Raw genomic sequence first — 21299 nt, 5'->3', positions numbered from 1 at the left:
GAGATAACAAATGTAATAAAAGACCAGCATACAAAAAAACAGCATTTTCTAGTGCTTCATCGGTTAATAATGTAATAATCGTTATAACTGTGATAATTAAATATAACGCAGATTAAAGTTTATTTCCATGAAGACGCTTGAAATTAGCCTGGTATATATATACCAACCATCCTTCATATTAACCATGGTTAGAAAGCGAAAAGATTGCGGTTTATTAATACTACGGAGGATGATAGCTAGGCTAGTTTGAAATTGATGGAAAAATTATTGATTTCTAAGCAATGGTTCACATGTAGTATGGCCGAACAACGACCTATAGATACTGAGAAGTGATGAAGAGACCTATCCCGTTATTGATATTGTAGTTATCCGTGACGTCAACTACGTCATCACCCCACAACTCTACCGCGACAACTGCCCTAATCTAGGGACAAACCACGAACACTGTGAAGGGGTGTCAAGTAGTACCGTAACAAACCTTCGTTTTAACCGAAAAAACTGCGTTTGATTATAAGAGCACGGCGCATAATTGACATCATATTTCAAGTCATGTTGTCTCTGTCGAAAATTTAACATTTTGGATCAATTAGTCATGATTGTATGTTTTTATTCAATGCTGAAGATGTTTTCGTAATATTCCTGTCTGTAGCATTTACAAACAGTAATATCGACTCATACAAATGCTACCCCAGTCCCCCTCCCCCATATCTCGACTGATCGACCCCTGCTCCACTATCCAAGCCCCAAAACAGAAACATGCCAAATGCGGCTCAGATTCCTAAAATATCCCATGGGACAGTCCGACTGAACCACCCCTGCTGTTCTCTAAAGTATCACCACGTATTTACAAAATGTTATTCCAGACAACTATGTAGGTTTGACAAACACGACCGTGACCGCTTTGACCTTCAACTCTCGTACAGCGGTCCCGCCCTAAGTTCTTGTCTCTGGATGATTAAAACATTGTTAATGATGGAAGTGGGAGCTGATTTTCTTAGGATTCTCTTAGCTTTCATCCGTTAGAGTCAAGAGATCTCTCTGACAGTGATTTGTAAAACGAGGTTTTCTTAGAAGGGATTGGGAGCGTTTTCTGTTTAAATCTGCAAAATCCCCCTGCTACGATTCCCGTGGGCTTCGTCCCTGACCTGACTGATATCAAAGTTGCTCGGCTGCAATTTCGATCACAACAGCCGCGGTGCCGACAGAAAGGGGGTGGTCTCTGTACAAGGAGAGCGGTCTCAAAATAAGGTCAAACCGATATAGGGCGCGAACACGATCGATATTCCAGAAGTACTGGGCATATGTAGCCCGTTTTAAACCCTCAACTGCAAGAGAGGGTTTATGGTGACCGGCGTGGGGCCAGAAATTCCATCGGCGTACCTTTCGTTATCTCCGCTTCAACAACTGCAAATTATTTGGCGAGGGGCGAAAGGGAATCCGCCTGACCGCCCCAGGCGGACACCCCGACAGGACAAGTTTGAAATTCTTGTGCCCGTCATGTTGCTACCCCTCGTCGCGTCATAGACTGTTCCGTGCGCACGACTTCTAGTTGGAGAAGGGTTGTATCCAGTCTAGCGCCCTGTTCGCCCGTTCATTTCTGTGTTTTTGCTGGACTGTGTCAGGTAGGTTGTCTGTTGTTCTGAAAGTCGGGTTTTGTTCGTAGGCTAGATTGAATCGCCTGTTGTGATTGAATGAGCATATGTATTAGGGGTTGGACGAGGGCTGTGGCGTTTCTTGCCACGGGGCCGTCCGCGCTATAATTTCGCACCGTTCTGAGGATGACCTAGCTCACTTCTCCCAGCTGTCTGTGCCAGACCATAACACAGCATCGAGAACTCGTGTAAGTTTTCCGTACTACTCGTTGTCCGTTCTGTGTATAGATCTATACGATTCAGACCCATGAGTTACGTTCCCTAAAGTAAACGCTGCATACATATATGCCGGCTAATTACGTATGTAGGTGTACGCCTTCAGCAGAGGAGAAGAGGAAATGTTCACGTAAGAGAACCGGTTTCCTTCTTTCCCAGATCTTATATCATACATGTATCAGTTGTTACATCGATGAGTTTTTCTTGATATTACAGGAAACGCGTCCTTCCGGTATTGTCTCAGAAGGGATGAGTGGGAAATGACTGGATCTTTCCTTTGCTGACACAACAGGACGAGAAAAAAATCATTAAAGGTATTATGAGTTGTCTTGTTTCTTTCTTGTTTATTTACATAGACAGCGATGTATTCTAGCAGATTTACGGCTATTAAAGAATGTTGAAGTTCTTAAATAGTACTATTCATTGGAACCTACTGCCTATAACAGGGTCTCGTCTAAAATAACATGTATACAAAATAGACTCACACGAGAAAAAGAACATTTGAAAATTTTTAGGTTTACAAAACATGGTAAAGGAAACGTGTTCTGTTTAGAGGCGTGCTCTGAATGTACATGTGAGCCCAGAGGACAATAGTAGATGTCCTCTGAGCTTTAAACAACGTCTGCAGCAATATATCACATCTGTTGTTAATGTCTATAGCTAACTACGGCACAGGTAGTGCTGTTTTATTGTTTAATATAACTACAGGGAAGCTAAATTATAGCTGGCGGCGACGGCTCCCAGTTATACATACATGCCGCGGGGGAATACAAAACAGTTAATCATTCAGGTAACGACGCGAATTCCCAATTTTCACAACCATATTGTGACAGTGCCTCCAGGAATGTTAGCTGTTAGTTATAACCATTGTGTTTGATTTTTGTCGGGACCCTTTTAGTATTTTTAGGGACAGACTAGTACTACTGATCGATCTTATTTGCTGTGTTTTTTTTCCACTCCAAATATCAGCTTTATAACATTTAACATATGGTCTACACGTGGTTATTTGATTGACGTAAGAAACGTACGACTTTTCCTGCAAATGAAGATATCCCAGTTTTGATAGCCGCGACTCGGGTGGTCCAGATGTCGTAACGCCGGTCACTGTTAGCCTGGAGAACCAGGCCGTTCCAGGGGCTACACAGGTCTGCTGCTCGGCTCCAGGGCCAACATACCCCCGAGGAAAATTGGCATTAGCCCCCTTGAGGAAGACAGGGTGATGAACATTTCCCCGGGGCAATGCTTTAGCCTAGGAGCCGAGGAGTTGGCCTGTATAGACCCTGGAAACACTTTGGCTTCAAACCTAGGTTGCTATGCGTCCCCCCTACCCCCATCTGTTTTGTAACATGATACCAGAAATTGTTTCTTGATAGAGATCTCTTTTTTGGGGTGAAATCTTGATTCACCGAAAGGGCCATCTGTGCAAGCTGTCTGGTTGAATACATTTTAAGGTCACCCGATCTATAAAATGAGTAATAAAAATGACAAATTTCCCTCCCTCCTATGCAGAATATGAAGAGAGAAATATTAGAACATGGATTTTAAACAGAATAGCGAATGGCACAAAAATTGAAACACGGTTGCCAGTGTTTAGCAAAGGTTTTATTTTCTCTTTTTTGGGTGGTGGGCGGTGGGGTTAAAACACATGTACAGATGCTATCAGTATATACTTTGGCGCCATTTCTGTGTAGAAGTGTCCATCACAGACACGGGAAAGAGTACTTCTAAACATGGTTCATTAGGTGAAAATCGTTCAGACTCTTTCACGAACTTGATAATCAAAGACTTGCTCCAAACGATTGCCGGTGAAATATGTATGGCCCAATTTAGACACAGTTTTTCCTAAATGAGCCGACATCTGGGCAGAGATGTCAGGAAGCTGTTAACTAGATTAACGGTAATGCGTTTTACACACATACGTTTTACTATACGGTAAGTCAGTCAGTTTTACGGTGGTGTTTGGGGGGGGGGGGACAAACCATTATATTTATGAAGTGTTGGTTTGATTAGGGCTTGCCAAACTTACCAAGGGGACAAACTACTAAGGGTGGTTGGTAGGGTATGGCACTGGTAAACAGATGTTTGGTTAGAAATCATGACGTTTTTTGACCGGTCGGAAAAATGTGAAAGTTTACCGCGATTAATTTTTTTAAAGCAAAAATAGTCATAACTATAATTATAGGTAGTGTGAAGCAGTTTGCTGAAATATATTAAGCTTATTTGAAAACGACGTTCACGTTACATTTTGACAGTTATGAATAATTCCTATTCGATTAAACTATCCGTTTTCTAATTATCCCAATGCTGGAATGTTTGTGGTCGTCAAGTACATAAATACATAATTGCAGCTGAAAGTCAAATACTGCACTTCTCGCACATACGGGTTATTAAAGCAATATGAATATGGGGAACGTTTTTATCCATTGCCACTAATACGAGTAGACAGTATGCTCCTTTTCTTAAATAGTCATTGATGTACTATTCCCAAAAGTCGTTCAAGGCCATAAAAACATATGCCGCCCAATACACATTAATTTACATATCCAAATACCTCCCATACATCAAATCATACTCAGCTATTCACTGTCTGCCGTTCTAGTTTTTAGATCATTAGAGGCCATGGCTAGGCGGGACGTTAGTTCTCAAAGGGACGGTCTCAGACGCCTTATCAATAGCCTTGAATATTCGGCGGTAGCCCCGGTGTGTCCTTTTGTGGATGGGTCCCGCGGCCCTTATTCACGGGTAACTATTCCTGAGAATGCCCCCAATTATACCAGGTTCAAAACCCGCATAATATACTCCCATGTAAAATATACTGAAGCACGCGATAGGCGTAGCGTGGATGCGTCGTCGGTTGTGTTGTTGCTGTTTAGCCTGTTTGATATACAGGTAGCTTAGTACCGTGGTGTCTGTCAACTTTTGAGTGTGACCTTTCAATGTTATTCTTTCTCATATCTTCTAGAAACACATGGGAAGTTAAGTGTTGCGGGAAGACGGGATAAGACCACTTCAAGAGACGACATGCCGGTTTCCAAGGATATCGTCAAGCTGGCGGTGGAGATGCCCGGGAGAGTGGCCCAGTTCTTGGACTTCAACCAACGAAGACCGTTACCGGACATCATCGCTAAGCTATGCGACCACTGGGGCTTGGAGAGCCCGGAGGAATACGCCCTGCAGTACTCGGACGGATCCCAGGCGTACATAACGGAAAAGAACCGTGCGGAGATTAAAAACGGCGCCATTTTGCGATTGACGACATCTCCGTCCAAAACGGTCCGCGAGATTCTCGTCCTGCCGACGAAAGACGCCTTGATGAAGCTAGCTCGCGGTTCGTCCGACACGACATTCGCGACGGAATTCGTGTACCGGAATGGCGTGCCCTTGTTAGTTGACATGGTGGTAGAGGGCACGGCAACGGGTGAAGCGTTAGCGTACATATTGACAGCCTTTCTGCAGTTCATGGACCACGGCATCCTTCCGTGGAAACAGTTCAGCGACGACTTTATACGGAAGATAATCGGGTACGTCCTAAGAAGCACCCCGGCCGAGGCTATGATTCTGCAACGGTCTCTCGCTATCTTGGAATGTGCTATATTAAGTAGCGAAGATCTCTACAAAGGTATGTGGTAATATAATGTAAGAAAAGAGAAAATGAGTTCATCAGGAATACGCACACACAGTGACACACACACACACACATACATACACACACACGTACACAAACACACACACGCACAAGCAAACATACATACATACAAATACACACATATACATACATACATACATATACACACGCACGCACAAGCAAACATATATACATGCATACATATACACACACAAAAGAGAATTCGGAAATATGACTAGAAATATAACGTTAGAAATAGAAAACTAGTATCTACAAATTAAATTCTGCATATCTTGCCAATGTGTCAATAAGTCCTGGTGTAACTTTTCAAAAGACGCACTTTTGGACGACAGTGCATATGGAAAATTTGACCTGGCTATATCATTGAAATGCCCAACGTAAAACAACTTTGCCACAGAAACCTTTATACGCTGCATATCCAAATCTTCAACATACATTCACAGTCAGGTCTTTCGCAAACATTTGCCTTTTGTGTAAAACAACAAAAAAGTCTATACATGTAGCTCCATCTTAATGGTTTTACGTACGTTTTGTATTGTAGCGATTTCTGCCCAGATTACCGTTGAAGAGATTACCGTGCACTTTAAGAGTCCTGTCCCGGAGGTCCAGCTTAATGCCGTGGCGCTCATCAACGCACTCTGGCTCAGGTAAGGACCACCGCGACTGTCAGTTTCACAGCCGTCACCATGGCAACCATGACGCCAGGGATCACTGTTGTTGTAGTAACTGGTACTTAGCTTGGACAGCTGGAGGCATGGGTAAGCTTAGAGATAAGGAAGTCGCTCTGGAAGGATTCGTTTAAAGGTTGCTGGACTACAAAAGGGAGAGGGGGCGTTTGCAAGCCTAAGATCTTTTAACTGTTAACACAGGGCTTTCTTTCTAGGACCTTTGTTAAAATGTCAAGAGCTTTCGGGATACCAGTTTTAGAGGAGAATTATTCACTTTTTGCGAAAAGGGAGCATGAAAACAGACTATTTATGGTATCTTCAATCTGGTTTTATGAGCTTCGAACTTCAGGCTTTAGGGCTGAGAGAAGAAGCGGTAGTTTATGGGTTATATGGCTCGTATCTTATCACAATTTACTTAGTTTTGCAGTTATTGTAATAGTAGGGACATTATGCAGTTACAGTCAACCTTTTAAACGACGTGGACACTACTAGAGTGGATTGCAAAGGCAGTTTAGCGATCAGATCGTTCTTCGGTCCCGTGTGTATGGGGAGCCTCGGGCGTCAAACCTTAGCACCGGTGTGACTGACCAGTTTCTTTGCCTTCTCTTCCAAGAGTAGGGGTGACCTAATCTCCAAGCAGATCTATGGGTGGCGATGACAGTACTAGTATCCAAAGAGCAAAAGTAGTATCATTGGCCACCAATGCTGCGTTTGCCCTTTGGATGCAGTCATTGCCACCGATAAATCTGCTTGGAGATTGGGGTTGACCTGGTGTGCTTGGCTGAAAACGCGAGCTTTAGCGAATATTGCACTTAGGCTAGTACTACTGCTAGCTAACTGAAAAAAGCATCCTGCTACACCTTAATCAAGGATGACCTTTTGTTTGCCATTATCTGTCTAGGTCCTCAAAGGTCAAAGCTAGGGAGATCGGAGAAACGCTACAGTTCAAGTACATCCGGGTCGTCATGCTCAACTACATCATCAGGGGCAGGCGGGAGGTTTCCGCAGAGATGGCCCACCAGCTGCACGTGCTCCAGGTCCTGATGATGAACTTGAACGAAGACCGAATGTACACGAAGATCAACCCGAGCGACACCGCCCACTTGGAAAAGCTGTACGAACTCTCCCAGATCGCCTTCGGAAGGGACAGCGATTCGGAATCATTCGCCACGCCGAACCCTGGCGGAAATTCACGAACATTGGCGAGGAAAGGCCGAGGAATCTCCGACAGAGCGCAAGTCGAATTCAAGAAACTCGGATTCTCGAATCTCGTAAATCCTTTGATGGACTTCACCAAGAGACCGCCAGGGATCCTTGCCCTGGATTGTATAGTCTACTTCGCCGCGAATTATCCAGACTCGTTTACCAGGCTTGTGTTGGAGAACTCGTGTAGGCAAGACAACTACGTTTGTCCGTTTGCACGGACGTCCATTGATATGACCAAACTACTGTGTAAGATGCTGAAGATCGGCGAACTCCCCTCAGAGACGGGGACTGAATATTACCCCATGCTGTTCACCCAAGAGAGCCCCCTGGAGGAATTATTCTGTATCTGCATCCAGCTGCTGAACAAGACTTGGCGAGAGATGCGAGCTATGGATGAAGACTATGATAAGGTGACCTTTGACAAAGTCTTTTTATGAACCAAAAATATGCTCACTACGTATCTATTCAAATTTCAAAGCTATGTTCGTGCGAAATAATCGGTATTTGGCTATATTCCTGTGGCATTACAGACTTACATGTTCTACATTGAAAATATATTTACTTTCAAACTCCCAAAAAAATTCTGTTTCGGATCAGATTTCAAGTGCTGTGTTTCAGCTCCTAAAAAAATTTTTATACCTGTACTGTATAGCTGTTTCAGCTCTTTTATACTATTAAACCGTCTAGCGACTATAGGTTTGGAGATGAAACAGATAATGCTGCTCTGTTGTCCCTGTCAATGGTCAGTCCGGCGTCCCATTGCTCTTTCTTCTCGTGCTCTCATCACGAGTTCTTTGAGTGAGTTCTCACAAGACACAAAGAATACTGCAGAATTTCCCACTGTGTGCAGTGGCTGACAACAATGGCACGTTTCTAGCGCGTATTTACTCCACTCAGCACCTAACGTAGTAAAGCTTTAACATCCATATAATCGTAGATTTGAGTTGGAAATTCCTGTAAACGTTCTTCATGTACAGACCGGCTTATCTCACGTAAGATTAATCAATATTCTGGTATTATCTGTATTTATCTATTTTGTATACGGCTGTAAAGTGTATCTTAAGATGTACATGTATGGTAGTTGTCAGTATGCAAAATAGAAGATTGCATTGTATTTGTAACCGTCGAATCTTTGGCCCTGGGTTTGCATTGATAAGTGTGTGTATCATATCGTTCGCATGATGGGAAAAATCGTTAAACTCTGGTCTCTTCTATGTGTATCTGTCAGGTTATGGACGTAGTGAGGGAGCAGATCACACTGGCACTGTCTGAAAAACCGGACACCATGGACCGTTTCCGCGCCATCTTACAGGAGCTGGACTATCATCAGATCATCAAGATCCTCCAGGACAGGAGAGCGTCCATGTTGGAGACAAACACGGATCTAGAGCCGTTCTGCGAGCTACGGGAGGACAAGCGACCTGAGGTATGTCATGTACGGGTGGATTTGGAGGGGGGAGGGGTGAAACGGTCTCTTTACGAATACAGTGATCAATCCGTAGCTACGAAGGGGCTTTGTCCGAATCTTAGTCACAACGGCAAAAACAAAGCCCCCTCCCCCTTCCTCACTGCATAGAAGCTGACATCCAAAGGTTATGATTATAATGGTTTCCATAATCATAAATGATAGCAACCTGTAACAAATCGTTTTGCCCAAGACCATTAAAACACGTCTTGTATACCGCCGTTCTCTTTGATTTATCGTAGACGGAAATCGAGTATTTTGTGAAAGTGTCGCTCAGAGTCAGAGCTAGAAAATGGATAAAAACCGTCACCATTTTTTGGGGGGAAATCCAGCCGTAGGTATACAATAATAAACGTACGCAGCTGGTCTTCTTTTGACGTACACTACAAATACCTGAGATAAGCTTTGCCTTCGCTATGTTAAATTTTGTGATCAAATGCGCTTCAAACAGTATACAACACAAGGCACGTAACAACAAATTGCTCTACCGAATAAAATCGATGGAAATCATTTTCTCTTCTTTTCCACCGTGTGTCGTTCTCAGTAATTATGTATTCCGGTCGCATTATGAGACGGCTACAACAAAAGAAGAACCTGAAAAATTAGATCGACATCGTGGTCCATGGGCCGGGACCATTCTTTTTAAGAGGCTGACCTTTGCTTTTGTCATTTTGATGAATCCATCAGTTCATTGGTTCTGCCTGACAAACCTTTAATGAATGAACTGCTGTGCCACTCCATGTTGAACGGGGGCGGTTCATTACTGTTGTAGGACAGGGTTGGTATTGTAGCACCTACTTATGATAGAAACAAGGGCACATGAAATTCACTCTCTCAACGACATCGATTCGGTATCCTTTTTGGCGACGCCTTAGGAACGTAAGCTTTTAATGCAAATGTTTCGGAAGTATCGGACTTAAGGTTTAGTGAATATTGAAGTACACTTAATCGAATTAAGAAAGAGAGATATGGGAATGCTTGTGTTCTAATTTTCTAACACTAAAAAAACGCCTTACTTTTAGATGATGTCGACTGCATTACAACTAATGTGTTTTTTCTTATAACTTAATTAAACGTCTTGTCTGTCCAGGTTTTGGACTTAGTCAGAAAACATCGCCTCAACGCCTTGGTCGAGGGGACGATATTCAACAAGGTCACGACTAGAAGGTCCAAGGACAAGTTTTGGTACTGCCGTCTAGCGCCTAACCACAAGTGCCTACACTGGGGCGACGTCCCCGACTCAGCAAAACCTCCACTTCCGGTAGAAATGCTACCGGAAATGCTACCTGTTTCCGACATCAAGGGACTAGCTGTTGGTAAGGAGTGTCCTCATATCATGAAAGAAGGAAAGAAAGAGAAAAAGGAGAGCCTAGCGCCGCTCGCCTTTTCAGTCCTTTACGATCCCGAGGGGTCTTTGAACTTTTTGGCGCCAAATGACTACGTCTATGACTTGTGGACGGACGGTATTCGGGCACTTCTCGAACAGGATATGACGTCAGAGCTTGCGCAGAAGGACATGGAGATCCTTCTTGGTATGGAGATGAAGCTGGCCCTGCTGGACACTGAGGGAATCCCCGTGCCCAACCAGCCACCGCCAATCCCAGAAGATCCGAAGGACTATAACTTCAGTTGCGAATAATCAACAACATAGACTTTAACATTAAAAGTTCACTGTCCTGTGACGCAATATGAAGTCTTGCAAAGATTTTCAGAAAACTTTCAAGCTGATCATGAACACAAAGAAAATTACTCTCCATGCAAATTCTCGACCATATTCCTCGGTCTTCGTCAGGTCTTCTGACCAAAGCAATTCTGTCACGTGACTTTCCGAAAACGTGACATCAGGAGAATTTTTCTTCATGTCGGTTGAAAAGTTGTTTTTTTAGAAAAAAATTGCAAAATGGTTTGACGTTGACCAACAGATAAAACTTTTCTCCAAATATGTGTAGTCTTGTACCATTTAGATATGTATGAAAGTACAAAGTTATGTCAATGACGCTTTTGTTGACAATGCCATTCAAATGCCTCGTTAATGTTTGATACAAAAAGTATTTTTCAAAGTGTAGTAGTGGCGTGTTGCAACAAATGTAGGCATGCTTGGCAAACACGTATTCTCATGACCTAGGCAAATAAAACAATGTAACTTGATCTATGTGATTGATTTTAAAGTTCTTATCTTACTCTCATTCGTTCCCAAGTATGGAAAGTGAGGGAATACCAGAAACATTACATTTATCTGTTTCATCTGAAGCTGTAAGTATAGATCGGTAGATTTCCGTGGGTCCTCAAGGCTGAATATAAAAGACGGTTGATATTTTGGTAAGTAAAGAATAGACATCAGTACCCTGCAAATGAAGCGTGTCTTGGACGGGTTTGATAGAATTTAATCACTGGGGGCATATTTCCGGAATTGTATGGTGGGTCTACATGTTACCCCTTTAACTATCTGAGGAGGAACAGAGCTCACAACGTATACGATCAGCACTGCTTCTCAGCAAACTCATAAAAAGCAAGTAAAGTAGAGAAACGTGGATCAAATTCCATGTCCATTTATTGATATTATCTTGTCATAAATACATGTAACTCTTCCAATATTTGAATCCATAGATGTTCATCACATAAATTCATCAACAAACGACGAAGATGCCTTTGAATATTCAAATATGTGACATTTATTATGTGGACAATTTAATTTCTTGTAATATTTCAGATCACTGGCACTGCAAGTAAAGCGAGTTCACCAAAATACAAGAGAGGCGCAGGTATTGTTCGCACGTTATATAACGATACTCTAAACTCTCTCTACGAGAGAATTGAAGGTTTCAAGTGGTCGGTCTCGAACACCGTTGCGTAGAGCTGTTGGTAGCGGCGGAGGTAGTAGCACGACACCGCAGCCGACAGGAAGATGACCCCGAGACACACCATGAGGACACCGAGCACCGGAGGGGAAACAACCGCGGAAAACGTCTCCTTCCAGTTGTTGTTGGCTGCAACAATAAGTAAACAAGGCTATCAAAAAATGAGACTTTACCCATACTGAGTTGCGACCACTTCCACTACAGACGAAATTTAATAGCAGCTCTGTCGATCTTTGACAATGTACTGACCAGGATATTGAAAATAATGACTAGCCGCTAAATATCTTATACATGACTGGTGTAATAAGATAGCGACATTGTAGCCATAAAGATTACCATACATTGTGGTTTCGACCTTGTCTAAGCGAGTACCTTATGCAGTAGTTCCTCTACGTATCGCTAGGGGGTGCACAGTTATAGATTACGAGTAGTTACCTTGGCCTTTCTTTGACTGCCCCCAGTCGTCCCTGATGATCTTGACCGGGCCGCTGGTCACCTCGAAGCGGTGTTCTTTGTCCACCACGTCGGAGTCCCTTCTCTTCCTCCCGGCGGCACAAAGGGTGGGAGCGGTGGCGCAGTAAGAACTGGCATCGGCTGCCGCACACACCACAACCTCACAGTGGATATACAGCTGTGTGGAGAATATAACGCATAGTTCCACATAAAGCCTCGTGTAAAAACTAATTTTTCTACTTGGCGTCGTGTCAAGCGTGCCTGACGGAAAGGGATAGCTCCAAATGTGTTAAACGTGAGCTTGTTTATCTTATACTATACTATATTCCGTAACAAGCGTAAAAACCACCTGTAACGTCTTACAAGTACAGTATAACATGTATACAGTTGTGTTCGTCAAACTACAAGTCTCCGTTTTGGAAATCAAAAGGGACTTGCGTTTCTTCTACTCGATACTCGATAACTAATGCTGGGGACTCAGAGTGGGGAGACACATTTGTCGTTTGCTACATGGCTAGTTCGCTACATGGCAAGTCGTTTCGCTACATAGCAAGTCGTTTCACTACATGGCAGAAGAAACGTACCGTTGACTGCTGCTGGAAGCGGAAAACCACGATGCCAAAGTTCTCCTCGCGCGCAGCTCGGCCAGCGTCCGCGGGTTCATACCAGGTCAGGAGGGGATCCACGTTACAGCTAAACAGAAACGAAGGAACGTTTAGTCATTTTTGTAATATCACATGGCACCCAACCTGTTTAGTGATCGAAATAAATTTCGTTCAGGTTAACGATCAGAATCAATCATGTCTGCGCATCCAAAGTGACGTGAATACAGTCTCGCGTGTTTGTGGGGATGATCGTGAGCGAACGCCTCCAAGCGTACAACTGAGGAACTGCCACCACTCATAGTCAATGGCTTAGACCTTTAATGGATAAAGTTATGGTTTATTAACCCTCAAAAGTACGCACCCGTTCTCACGGATGGTGTAGCTTGGCGTGCTGTCCCATTCAGCCCCGGCTGTCGCCCTGCAGTTGTCCGCAAACAGCACGAGATCGGTGCTGTCCGAGACCAGGTGGACCCCGATGAACATCTCTTCATTAGGATGGTACGACACGGGGTAGCTGGTGAAGGCAGTGCTAGATGCACAAACAGGAAAGGTATTGAAGGTCAGAACAAACATGGCGGCGGTCGACATCATTCACCCAAGGTCAAAACAAATCGCAAAGCTGTAATTACATGTATACGATTTAAGAGACGGTACTTTCATAGAGCTTATCAATACTTTCAGGCAATTCATCGAGACAATAGACTAAAACTAGAAGGATTTTTTTTCTTATAAACCCAAAAAGGGATGTTTTCATTTTCCAGATTTTCACAACGCAAATGGTTATTCTAACACTTTTTCGTGCCTACGCGTCGCCTTAGTAGGATGCTCACCTGAAGGTGTTGTCCGTGTAGAAATCGAAGTTGAACTCGAACTGGCCGCTGCTCCTTCTGCCAAATATGGAGCCCATCAGCGCACTGAAGCGTTTCCCTGTCACCACGGTGTTGCTGTCGTAGGCGCACTCGACTTTTCCTGTATGATGAAAATACGAAGGTTTGCAAAATAACTGCTTAAAACTTGCTAAAACTGTATTGTTGTTAAAGGGTATTGGAATAACTTGTACGTGTATAACGAGAGAAACTGTTGTCCAAATAGCTGATGAACAATTAACACCGAATGATTCGGTCGAAAACTCCGGATCCGTTGAGTGAAATTGTTGAAGTTGGACAACTGTCTATTTCTCATTATGTATGTTACCAACTCAGATGAACTTTCATGCTAACTTGTACGTATATTTTAGAGGGTAGAAATGCATCCTGAAACTAAAACAGATTGTTTACCATCCACACTGTTGCCTCGGATGACGCTGCCCGAAAACTCGGTATGAATGTCGTTCTCGTAAACCAGTTCGTCTCCCTGAGTCTAAAAAGAAGCACACAGACTTGAGGTCAGATGTTAAACTTGAAATTGTAACGTGAGTTTTATACATGCGCAGATGAAAAAAAAAGTGAACTAAAATAAAGACTGAGGTCTAGGTCATACCTTTACTGACAACTATGTTAGTGGTTTAAAAGCGCCACCTAGCGTACCGTCATTGTAGTGCCACATTCCTGCAGTCCGGTAGTGATGCTGACTGAATCGCCGGAGACCACCGGTAAACAGGGATCACTCCGGAATCGGATATCAGCTGCGTTCACACCGGAAATCTCAGACAACGGAATTGTAACCTGAAAAGTCAACAAAGCTGTACATACATGGTTCATGCCAAGCTAAGAAGCCGGCCAGGTCGAACTGCTTCAGTGTCAGATCTGTCAACTCCTGGAAAAACCTCCCTTCGGATGTTGTAGCTGCCGAAACTGAACACTTTCAAATCAAAATTGGACAACCACTGGAGGGGACTGCAGTACTCACCCACCCCATCATAAACTCTCATTACAAACTCTGAACTCTAAGTTACGAGTCAAAGCTTAAGACGCGGATGTCATAGGCAATATGCCTCTTATCCGAACGCTACGCTACGCTATGCTATGCTATGCTATGCTACGTAGTGGCGACTGGACAATGAATTGGAGATACCAGCCCGTTCCAGCGGAGTACATGAGAAGTTTTCCTCACTGATCGCTGTCGCTATGTGTAGTTATCACAAATTGTATGGATCAAGTCTGATTGAGTAAACCTTCGACGGAAAGAGTAACGCACGTACAGAATTCTGAAGACTATGGTTGGCGATGAGGATGGCCAGAGAGTTCTGAACTATGGCAAGGAGAGAAATCGACAACTCAGTTGCCGCTGCCATGACGTACCGTTATGCTGGTGGGAGAACAGGTTACCACGATGGCGGTGACGGGCATGGTGGGCAGTGTGCCCGTGGGAGGGGTGCCGACGACTCGCGGTGTCGCACCTGGTGTCGCACCTGGCGTCACACCGGCTGCCGTTGTTGCTGGGGCTATGGTTGGAACAAAAAGGAACATCAGAATAGAAAGAGGCTCATTGTGGTGGGGAAAATATCGACGATCGACGTTCTGACTAATCTGGAACCCAGACAATTGTCAGGGCCTGCACACGCCAACGGCAGCGCTGACACACGAGGAAAGCAGCATGGGGAAGGCAAAAATCACCGGGGCGGGCTTAGTTGTCCATGAGGGGATAGAAGCTAACAGTACCGCGGAAACTCAACCTGCAGCCATAAGACTGGTGACCAGGTTACATTCTGACAGATAGTACTATAGGGCAATATTGCAAGATCAAGAAAACGTATTTTCGAACAGGGCTAGCAGTTAGGCCCTCACACAGTCCGAAAATCTGGAATGAAGAAAAATCTCACCTGGCGCGGCGGTGGTGACTGGAGCGGGTACGTAGAACTTGCAGGTGAAGCTCCAGGTTCCTCCCGCCGCCTCGTATGCGTCACTCTGCACGCCGGCCCCCGCCCCGCACCCCGTGATGCCCTCCACGGCGCCCGTGTCCATGGCTATGGTGTAGGTCGCCAGGGGGAGGAAGGTGTTCGCCGGAACGTCGAAAACGTACGTGTTTGACTGGGACGGCGCCGCCTGACCGTCCGGAATCTTCGTGTTGTGTTTGTAGAACTCCGCATTGGTGGAGTCGTAGAAGGTGATGAAGGCGTCAGCAGTCGGCGGTAGTACCTTTGGAGGGAAAAAAAAACAGATTTCATGCATCTGGACGGCGGAGGGTATAGACTTCCGGGGACCTTTGACCCACGCCTTACGTCACACAGTGTGTGCGTGTCTCTGGTAGGTACTTACCAGCTGGTAGAAAATCAGATCATATCCGGACGGCGGAAGGTATCAACCTCGAATTCCGGAGACCTTTGACCCACTAATGACGTCACACATCAGTGTTTCTGTACGTGTTTTGGTAGGTACTTACCATCTGGTCGAATGTCGCGCTGAACCGGAGGGCCGCGTCACAGGGATAGTCTGTCGGAGCCGTACCGGGAGTAGGGATCAGCGTGGATGCATCAACAGCAGGCGGTGTGATGCTCCCTGACAATCAAAACAATGTAAAACTTCATTATGGCAGCCTTGTCTACCTGAACATTGCAATATGCAAGATTCAAATTGTTATCGAGAAACTTAACAAGTCATCTTGGTAGAGGAGGCAGGACGTCATGTGGAATGATGAAAACAAAAACACTGTCCCACTGGAACATCAGAATATAAACAACCCATAAACTACGCGATTGGGCATCGGTTGGGAGACGTGACTAGCGTAAAGACAGCCATTACTGTAAATGCAGAAATGTTCGCGGTGGTTTTATGTTTAAAACCACCGCGAACAGTTTTGTCCAATACTGTAGCAGTATGTGACTACAGCGCTGCCGCAAACTTAAAACCAACGCGAACACCATTTTCGCCTTAGCGCGAAATAAAAACCACGCGAACTTAAATGCATTTACAGTACCTCCGACTATAAGGGAGACGCATCTTCTCTCAGACTGCTGTGCGTTGGAGTCCTCGGCGTAGAAACAGACGATGAAGGGGCCGAGTTGAGCGGGGGTTGGCGTCCAGGTGATGGTTGTGGACGAGACGTCACCAGTTACGGTCAGGGCGCTCTTTGTCATACCCCTTGGTCCGAGAAGGTTAATCTCAGAAATTCTGAAGAACAAAAACAAACATACATGTTTTCCTCACCGTCAAACATGATCTATGTACCTTCAAATTTGCTATTCATACATTATTTTTTTGCTTTATTCTTATCATTAGAGGAAATACTGTGTTGAGGCATTAGATAAGTGGGTATACAGTTCTCATGTGAACCGCAAGGTGAGGTGTGACTATGGTAAACTTTAAAGGAATTGTCCATAAAACTTTGGCAATGTGTTGTGCTATGATATCCATTTCAAAATTCATCTGCACAATTCATTGACAATGCTCAAGAAAGCCGCAAAATGGCGTCCGTAACGCTTGAGGGAAAAGACCGAAGTTAGTCAAAGTCTTACGTGGCAGGTGCTACAGGTTGAGCTTCGACGGTCATCGTGTACTCGACGGAGTCAGGGATAGGTAGACAGGTGTCCACAGCCGGGGTCGACCCGGTCAGCACGGGCTCAGAACCACAGACAATACCCGGGTCATTTTTGACTGGAATTTGCATTAAAAAACGTAACGTTACACACCATATACGCCTATGCTGAGGCCTGATAAAACTCGATGGAGAGGTTAGGGGATGACGACACTTGTCGTGAACTATCGCGAGAATACTTGTCCAACTATCGCGAGAAGGATTCTCGCGAGATTTCATTCGTTGTAACGTTCCTAGAAATCTTACTGCAACCAAGAATGAACCTGTCAAGATTATCCTCAGCAATTTACTAAACTTCGCACTCAAAAAACATGTATCTTCCTCTTTTGAAAAATGTATTGGTTCAAACTCAAAATACAAAATACCTAAAACTCTCGGTTTTTGAACATTATAGGAAGGCACAGAGGTGCATTATTACCTTCTATCAAGAACTGGAGGGGAACGCTGCTGAGGGCCTGTGTTGTTGGGACTTCCAGGTTGTGACGAAAGATTGTTTGGACGGGGAAGTCTTCGATCATGACGGCAACCACAAAGAACAGAGATGTCCCCGAACTGATGGTGATGGAACTAGGGCCGCTGTATGTGTAGGTGCAGTCCTGAAAGAACAGTTCGTATTTGCATCCTTGTAAATGTACAAGTATAATACAAGTACAATACATTAGTTGGTTAGACACAGGGAAATATCGTCTTAGGGCGCAACGTTTACAACAATTCAAAGGACTTTCGATTCCATAAATGACTATCAGGAGAAAAAGAAGTTAATCTTATCATAAACGGATCGAGGTCTATAAATGGCTTGCAAAATTTCAAGTGTCTGCCACGATTGTATAAGCCCGACTTAGCCCATTTCGGAATCTAATTGCGCATGAGAAGGTCAAAGTGACTTTGCCCTTCCCGTGCGCAGTTGGATTCTTGAATCTCCTTATAACAAGCGCCACAGTGTTCGTTTGACTTAAATAAGCCAATTCGTAGATTCGAGTGCGCATGTACAGTGTCAAAGGTGAAAGCCCCTGAGACGTAAACAAAACACGCCTAGCCATTGTTATTCAAATTGAGACCATGGTCGAGACCTTCACCTTTGACACTGCAGATGCGTACTCGAATCAACGAATGGACTTATATTCGTTTGACGTAAATACAAGGATGATTTCGACTGAGTCAGCGTACCTCGTTCAGTACTAGTCCCGGGAACTGGTCGCACGCCTCCCCGCACTCCTCCGCGCCCTGAGCAAAGCGACATTTCACCGTGTCTCCGTCCACGTCCGCCACCCCAAGGGCACCCGCGGGTCTGGTCGGTCCCAGACACCCGTTTGTGACACTGATAGAAACCACACGAAAAGACTGATCAAAAGACATACACTGTCGGAAGGAAAGCCTATCCTGCCCCGAAGGCTGTGATAACAACGGTGTTACAAATTCTGTTCTGGTAATTTTGTTATCACATTCCCAAGATCATTTTTGAGTACAAACGTACCAAAAAGCTACCTCACTTAACAGTCTATACAGATACAACAGCCGAAAGGCTATGACTACTCACCGAAAGGTTGTTTGCATGCCGGCGACCGGAGGGAAGTTGCTGGCGCCTGTGTCTGACCGGAAACCGAGGTCTACAGTCGTCCTCATGGAAATCAAGGGGTTGTGGAAGACTCCTGTCGCCTGATTCTGGATCTGAAGCCAGCAGCAACTTTCATAACTGTGGGATAAAATACGGCGTTGCACAGGGTAAGGGGGTGACGCCTGGCGACATCTACATGAACTATATGAATAACGTTAACGATGGCGCCTCGTTTGCATCGAGGCAAAGTTTTCATAGCTCGCCGGTGTTGAAAAAACGTTATCCTTGAAATGATTAAGCGAAATGAAATGCAGAGCTTGTCAAGATATCAACTGAACTTAACCAAAGTTATGATCTAATTCGAATAAAAAACATTCAGCCACGCCTTCACTCCAATACAGCGACGTATATGACTTGGTTAGTTTTGTATTAAAACCACACATGGAATTATATTCAAACTAGTACAAAAGGAATTCGAACCTTACCCAACAATGTATGTGTCCGCAGTGTCTCGAAAATCATGGCTAAAGCCGTTGGAAGCCTTTGCCCAGTTTTGACCAACGTTGAATTCGGTACAGTAGTAGTCCTGAAAAATACAATCTAATTTTTGTCGTGCATCTCCACTGACTCAGCATTGATTACGGTTTGATGTAGTGATATCTTGAAGTGCAATCTAAGATATTGATGATTTATGAGGAAAAAGTATGACGGTAAAACGTTTTATCAACTCAACTTGATTAATCACAGAGCTATTCCATCGCTGCTACTATACTAACAGGAAACCAAGCTAAATTTCTCTCACCTGATTGGCCAGAAAGACGGTACCGGAGGACGCACAACCGGACACACATTCCCAAGGGTCCTCATTGGTCGAGACAAGGGTTCCGCCCTGGAGAGCAGCTACGTCACATCCGGTTCCTGTCGCACTCGTCTTTTTCCAGCCAAGGCTGAATCTGAAGAAAGCCTACATGGCACGACATACGGGTAGTCATTTGTGTCCACCTTCAAATACCTCGCTCCTGAGGTATCGCCAAAAATATACCATCCAAAAAACCCGGCAGAAAGAGACTTACGATTGAAATATGTTTTGTGTAATCTGTCATACTTACTTGGGTTTCGGTAGGCGTTCCCAAGGGCAGCCAAGAGATGGTCCCTCCTCGGAAATGCGAGCCCTCGGCGAAAGGGATCACAAATATAGATACCAGGGAGAACACAAGCACGCTTTGAACGGAGGTCATGATGCTACGAAAGGGAAGAATGATAAAAACGCGTGTAAGAAACACATTCATTCAGTAATTCCGTCAGTGACTTCTAACTCCCATAACGTGGCAGTTGATTCTTGTTACTCTCTAAGACATAATTCTGTTGCAGTTGAACACGAGAATAAAAACTTTTCCCCCGACAGTATCAAGATAAATAATTTGCAGAGCAAGCGATTGCAGCGTAACAGAAAAGCTAAATATTTTCAGTCGAACTATGGTGTTCTATCTTTGAAGTCGCCACGTGGTTACATTTCACCGTCATGTTAAACAAGTACACAACTAGAAGGCTTCGGAAATAGATGAAGACAATTAGATATACACATGCACGCTTTATTCAGTGTTCAAAGAACACTTTGGTAGTCCTCCACATGCACACACAGACACCCTTACCTTGGTACTGCTGCCGTTGCCGTCTGTCCAGGAATGAAACGCCACGCAGTTTCAACCGCCAGATAAGGCACTTTTACAGGTGTTTCAAACACCTGAGCATGCTAGCACGTGTATTCGGGTAGCAAGCCGTACCACTAAACATGGAAGGGTGTTTTCTTTATATTGCAAATTCTTCTGGATAACACGGTGTGTGTTGTTGAAACACTAAGAAAAATATGAAGGAAAGCGTATACGCACTAAAAAGCATATGGATCCTTGATAGTTGTAAAATATCTTGGTCTGCAGTGGTACGATTTAATTCTAGAGATATGTGATCCCCAAATAAAAGGCACAATTGGCAACTTAACTAATCCAGTTGTTAAATAAGCAGCGCTCATTTGCAGATTTCGATAGATTGAATTAAAACCTGACTGAAAAAGAAGCTAATCAAATAATCTTTTCGCAAACAAATGTACTGTGATAGAATCGCAGCACACACGTTTCTACTGTTGACTCGGTGTAGGCTTAGGCCTTGTATATATGTTCTTGGAATTATACAAAAAGGCATTTTATACAAAGGTAAAACGAGAAGGTAGAATGGAACCATAGTAACAACCATACCAAACACTACGGCACATGAGCTAAGCGCAATTGGTGTAATAACTAGAATGGCAACATTTTCGGGAAAATGCAGAATATTCCCCTCCCATTACCTACACCTCAAATATGACAATCCTTAGCATTGACTGTAAGGATATGACGAAGTTTCTGCATAAATTATGCAAAGTAGGTCTGCATTAGCATAATTTATGGCCAGGTGTGTTCGGCCTGTCCTAAAGGTACCTACATCTCAAATATGACATCCGTAGCT

At 44.2% G+C, this 21299-nt stretch overlaps 2 protein-coding genes across 3 annotated transcripts; one reads left to right on the top strand and one right to left on the bottom strand.

Annotated features, from left to right (window-relative positions):
* The first annotated feature begins 1077 nt into the window (after positions 1-1077).
* Positions 1078-11001, top strand: LOC136445210 (engulfment and cell motility protein 2-like). 2 transcript variants are annotated; one of them, XM_066443080.1, is made up of 7 exons: positions 1078-1622; positions 2085-2182; positions 4831-5487; positions 6056-6161; positions 7084-7798; positions 8617-8814; positions 9944-11001. In XM_066443080.1, the coding sequence occupies exons 3-7, from the start codon at positions 4890-4892 to the stop codon at positions 10490-10492; spliced, it is 2166 nt and encodes a 721-aa protein (XP_066299177.1). In that variant the 5' UTR covers positions 1078-1622; positions 2085-2182; positions 4831-4889; the 3' UTR covers positions 10493-11001. The 2 variants fall into 2 exon arrangements, with proteins under 2 accessions (XP_066299177.1, XP_066299185.1); XM_066443088.1 differs by lacking the exon at positions 1078-1622 and adding an exon at positions 1634-1840.
* Positions 11002-11386: 385 nt separating this feature from the next.
* LOC136445199 (uncharacterized) lies at positions 11387-20552 on the bottom strand. Its single transcript, XM_066443070.1, has 19 exons — positions 20450-20552; positions 19907-20039; positions 19600-19761; positions 19283-19383; positions 18780-18935; positions 18410-18560; positions 17661-17838; positions 17163-17301; positions 16625-16818; positions 16091-16206; positions 15531-15846; positions 15010-15152; positions 14296-14433; positions 14047-14128; positions 13600-13738; positions 13131-13298; positions 12749-12857; positions 12147-12342; positions 11387-11840 (listed from the first exon to the last, which is right to left on the bottom strand). The coding sequence occupies exons 2-19, from the start codon at positions 20033-20035 to the stop codon at positions 11656-11658; spliced, it is 2802 nt and encodes a 933-aa protein (XP_066299167.1). The 5' UTR covers positions 20036-20039; positions 20450-20552; the 3' UTR covers positions 11387-11655.
* Positions 20553-21299: the final 747 nt, after the last annotated feature.

Source organism: Branchiostoma lanceolatum, chromosome 1 (genome assembly GCF_035083965.1).
Source record: "Branchiostoma lanceolatum isolate klBraLanc5 chromosome 1, klBraLanc5.hap2, whole genome shotgun sequence".
NCBI classification, from domain to species: domain Eukaryota; kingdom Metazoa; phylum Chordata; class Leptocardii; order Amphioxiformes; family Branchiostomatidae; genus Branchiostoma; species Branchiostoma lanceolatum.
This window is presented reverse-complemented; position numbering and strand designations above follow the sequence as displayed.

What these genes read in the sequence shown, in the direction of transcription:
- LOC136445210 (XM_066443080.1), top strand. Translation starts at nt 4,890, where the DNA reads ATGCCGGTTTCCAAGGATATCGTCAAGCTGGCGGTGGAGATGCCCGGG. An exon ending in TAGCGAAGATCTCTACAAAG is followed by an intron (nt 5,488 to 6,055) that starts GTATGTGGTAAT and finishes TTTGTATTGTAG; the next exon opens with CGATTTCTGCCCAGATTACC. An exon ending in GGGAGGACAAGCGACCTGAG is followed by an intron (nt 8,815 to 9,943) that starts GTATGTCATGTA and finishes TTGTCTGTCCAG; the next exon opens with GTTTTGGACTTAGTCAGAAA.
- LOC136445199 (XM_066443070.1), bottom strand. Translation starts at nt 20,035, where the DNA reads ATGACCTCCGTTCAAAGCGTGCTTGTGTTCTCCCTGGTATCTATATTT. An exon ending in CAACCTGTAGCACCTGCCAC is followed by an intron (nt 16,819 to 17,162) that starts GTAAGACTTTGA and finishes TTTGTTCTTCAG; the next exon opens with AATTTCTGAGATTAACCTTC. An exon ending in TACACGGACAACACCTTCAG is followed by an intron (nt 13,299 to 13,599) that starts GTGAGCATCCTA and finishes TTGTGCATCTAG; the next exon opens with CACTGCCTTCACCAGCTACC.